Consider the following 3,841-nt stretch of genomic DNA (forward strand, 5'->3'; position numbering starts at 1 on the left):
TGTCCTTACCAAAGGTTGGTAATTGTATCACAAGAATTACTTTATTCCGTTATTTAACAATTTCTACATTAATTTTCAGCGAGTTAAGTGAAATTCTGGGCAGCAAACACAGTGTAAATCCAGTGTACACTTTAGACAACACATCCAGCGACCAGATGGAGTTAACCGAAAGCGCTTCTGATCTGGATCAAACGCTTCCAGGTAATGATAGGAAATACATTTGTGCCATTTTGGAATTACAGATAAACTCACTGACTTACACACCTTTCGCAGTGCGTGCTTGCCAATACAGCACATATGCAGACTGTTTAATAAATTTAACAATTGACATCTATGTTTGTTTAAAGTTGATGAATTTTTTATAAAAGTATAACTCAATATCTAGCAAAAACCATATAACTCCAAATATGAAACTTTGTGCAAAAAATATTTAAAGAAAAATTATAAAATTCAGTAGAGTTTTATAACCCATTCAATTTTAGTATAATAAAGCACAAGTGTGAAGCTGCTGAAAAATCTTCTTAACTTTTTTGCTGGCGGTGTAACGCAATTCCTATATGTACTTACAAACATTTTCGAACATAGTTTGTATGGAAGAAAATGCATGACTCTAAATTTCGCACAAAGTTTGAAATTTGTATTTATATGGTTTATGTTAGATATTGAGCTATGCTTTTATAAAAAATTTATATAAATTAAACAAACAAAATAAACATAGTCCAAACTTGTCAAAATTTCACGTTTCTATTATTTTCGCCATCGGGGTAAATGTGTATGTATTTATTATAGATGATGTTCCTAGCTGTTCCCACTCAAAGAGAAAAACAACTGGCCAACGAAACAAACTTCAGGACACGCTGAATAAAATAGAGGCGAATCAGGAGGCATTCAATGAAAAAATTTTAAATTATTTAGAGGCGAAGGAGCAGAGAGCTAAAAAAAAGAAGAAAGAGCGCAACGAAAGGAGGATATTGCAAAAAAAAAGTAAGCTACTAGAAAAATTAATTAATAGGCAAAACTAAAATATTTAGAGCAAAGTTAATTTGCATGTACTAAAGACTCAATTTGTTCCTGTGTTTTTTTACATATAAATGAATTTATTTTTTTTGTTTTGGTTAAAGCTTATATAGCTATAATTAATAATGATATATACAGTATCGGTCATATCAATACCACCCCCATTTCAAAGTGATATTGTTTGCCATAAATGTATGTTTATTTATTTTTAATAATTTTCAATTAAAATACAGTTTATTCTGTAACAAAACCCATATAAACCCAGTTCTAAAACTTTATACAAAACTTCAAAAAATGCAGCAGATGTTCACCCAAATTTCAAACGATACTGTACACAAACAAAATTTGACATATGTTTATTAAATTACATTAATTCGATTTTTTTACAAGCTTTTATTTGTATGTAGTTTTGTAGCTTATTTACTTTTAGTACAGTAATATGTAAGTTACAAGTGGCTGCATTTCTGCATTTCAAAAAAGCTAATAAAAATTCTGAATAAAAAGTTTAAAATGTTGTTAATAATTTTTTTAAATATTGACAAAGTTGCATATCGTCCCGTTTCTGCCTTAACCAAGTATCTACAATTTTTGGGAAAACTAATATTCCCACTTATAACAGCTGTTTAAGCGTCACATTATTTGAAAATAGAACAAAGACTTAATGAAGGTCCTCACTACTGTTAGTGGAACCAGAAATATAAGTAAAAAATGCGTTTGTTGTATCCTAGGGGAAGAAATGAAGCATTTTTTCTACCACTCTCTAAATTACCTCTATTGCAGATACGAGATTAAGGCAGAAACGGGACGATATACTATTCTGTGTTGCTATCTATCTATTTGAGAAAAGTTCATCGCATATTAAATCTCTTCGAAGATTTCTTCTTGATGATACCGTGGGTTCGTTTTCATTGCTTTCTACAACTTCGCTTTCTGGAGAATATTCTATATCATCCTCATTAGCAAGATTATGCAATACGCAGCATGCTCTTATAAAATGGCACAGTTTTTTAATTCCCCTCAGTTTACAATAGTATAATTGCCGAAACCTTTGCTTAAGAAGACCAAAGCTATGCTCGATTGCAACACGACCTTTACTCAGTTTGGAATTGTAGTATTTTTGTTGCCTTGTCAAATGGCCATTATCCTTGTAAGGCGTCATTAGATATTCACTGCAAGGATATGCTGAATCACCAAGTAAGTAGTACTCTGTAAAAAATGTAAATGTTTTAACATTTTTAATTGTAAAAAAATGGTTTTAACCTCCACATAGCGAGGGCAGATTTTCATAGACTGGGGAGTTTTGTAAAACCCAACTATCATGGCTCGACCCAGGAAAACCAACAAATATGTGGATGAACTTTTTCTTCTCGTTGCATATAGCTTGCATACAAAGCGTTGTGTTGCCTTTCCTGTCAATATATTCATCTTTATTTTGAGCAGGCGGATCAATGGTTATGTGTGTTCCATCGATGCAACCTAAATGAGAAAAAAGTTAACACTTTACGTTCTAAGGGCCGGTTACTCAATGTCTGGTTAACACTAATCTCCGGTTAAACATAGTTATCGACGTTACCGACTCCCTGTTGTATGCATGGAGTCGAAGACGTCGATAACGATGTTTAACCGCAGATTAGTGTTAACCAGACATTGAGTAACCGGCCCTTAAAGTAATAATTAAGCAGAAAAACTATTCCTCACCTATTGCTTTCGAGAATCCACATTTATTGTGGAAAAAATTAGCAGCTTCACGTTTTTTCCCTTCATCTAGCCATTCAATTACCATCGGACTCAAGCTGCTTATGAAAATCGTGGTTCGTTCGATGATTCGTGAAACGCTTGACAACGAAATATTAAATCGATCTGATATATCGCGATTACTACAGGCCTCGTGGCCAGCAAACCACAAAAAACCAAAATATGGGTTGCTGCTGGGAAACGTTTGTCAGAGCGCAAGTTTTTGAACATATCGCTTTGTTCGAATCGCATTGTCAAGTTGATGCACAGTTCTTTTGATATGCGAAAGTGTTGTTTAAATTCTAGTTCGGAGTAATTAGGCACTACATCCTCCAAATAGTTCTTTATGTTGTTTCTCTTTTGTTTGCTAAACAATTTCAACACTTCGCTCAAAATTTCATTTTGCTTGCGATTTATTTCTGAAAACGTTATTTCATCGTCACTGGAATCACTTGATTCACCCGATTCACTCGATGTATCCATAAGGTTGGCCACGATTTCAGCTAAACCTTCCGCGCTGCTAGCTTCTTCAGAAGATTGCTGCAATTTAAAATTAAATATACTTATCTATATTTATATGTACATACACATTCTTTTCGCATGAATTAACTATGCAAATGTACTTACTAACTCAGATAATTCACTCCACGTGCCTATAAGATTGGCCCCGATTTCACCTAGAACTTCCGTGCTGCCAGCTTCCTCAGAAACTTGCTGCGATTTAAAATTTTATATGTATTTTCAGCTTATGCACATTTAAACTTTCAAATATACTTACTAACTCACACAATTCTTCATCAATATCCATTTTTCACGTATATTTTATTATTTTCCAATATGTAAATTCGAAATGTATTTTTCTTTTGTTTACAAATGTTTTGTCAAATGCACAACAGCTGATCGTTTGACACATTTACCAGAATTTACCAGCAAAAAATTCTCGGACTAAAACTGGTAACTTCTGACTGAGAGAGGACCTCATTTACTCTCTTTTTTGTCCTCTCAATAGTCAGAGAACCGAGTACGNCAATTTAAAAAGAATTTATGTTTTCATCAGTTTAATGTCCTTAATGTGCATATACAGTTATAC

The 3,841-nt window shown here is 33.2% G+C and overlaps 1 protein-coding gene across 2 annotated transcripts; it reads right to left on the reverse strand.

The window, feature by feature from the left end:
* Window positions 1–1,822: 1,822 nt before the first annotated feature.
* On the reverse strand, window positions 1,823–3,618 carry LOC108363138 (putative nuclease HARBI1). 2 transcript variants are annotated; one of them, XM_017616408.1, is made up of 5 exons: window positions 3,530–3,618; window positions 3,379–3,465; window positions 2,716–3,291; window positions 2,278–2,493; window positions 1,823–2,223 (listed from the first exon to the last, which is right to left on the reverse strand). In XM_017616408.1, exons 3-5 carry the CDS (start codon window positions 2,798–2,800, stop codon window positions 1,847–1,849), a joined length of 678 nt encoding a protein of 225 aa, XP_017471897.1. In that variant the 5' UTR covers window positions 2,801–3,291; window positions 3,379–3,465; window positions 3,530–3,618; the 3' UTR covers window positions 1,823–1,846. Both variants share the same exon structure in this region, with proteins under 2 accessions (XP_017471897.1, XP_017471898.1).
* Window positions 3,619–3,841: the final 223 nt, after the last annotated feature.

Source organism: Rhagoletis zephyria, unplaced genomic scaffold (genome assembly GCF_001687245.7).
Source record: "Rhagoletis zephyria isolate East Lansing unplaced genomic scaffold, Rhagoletis_zephyria_1.1 Rzeph_scaffold_01199, whole genome shotgun sequence".
NCBI classification, from domain to species: Eukaryota; Metazoa; Arthropoda; class Insecta; order Diptera; family Tephritidae; genus Rhagoletis; species Rhagoletis zephyria.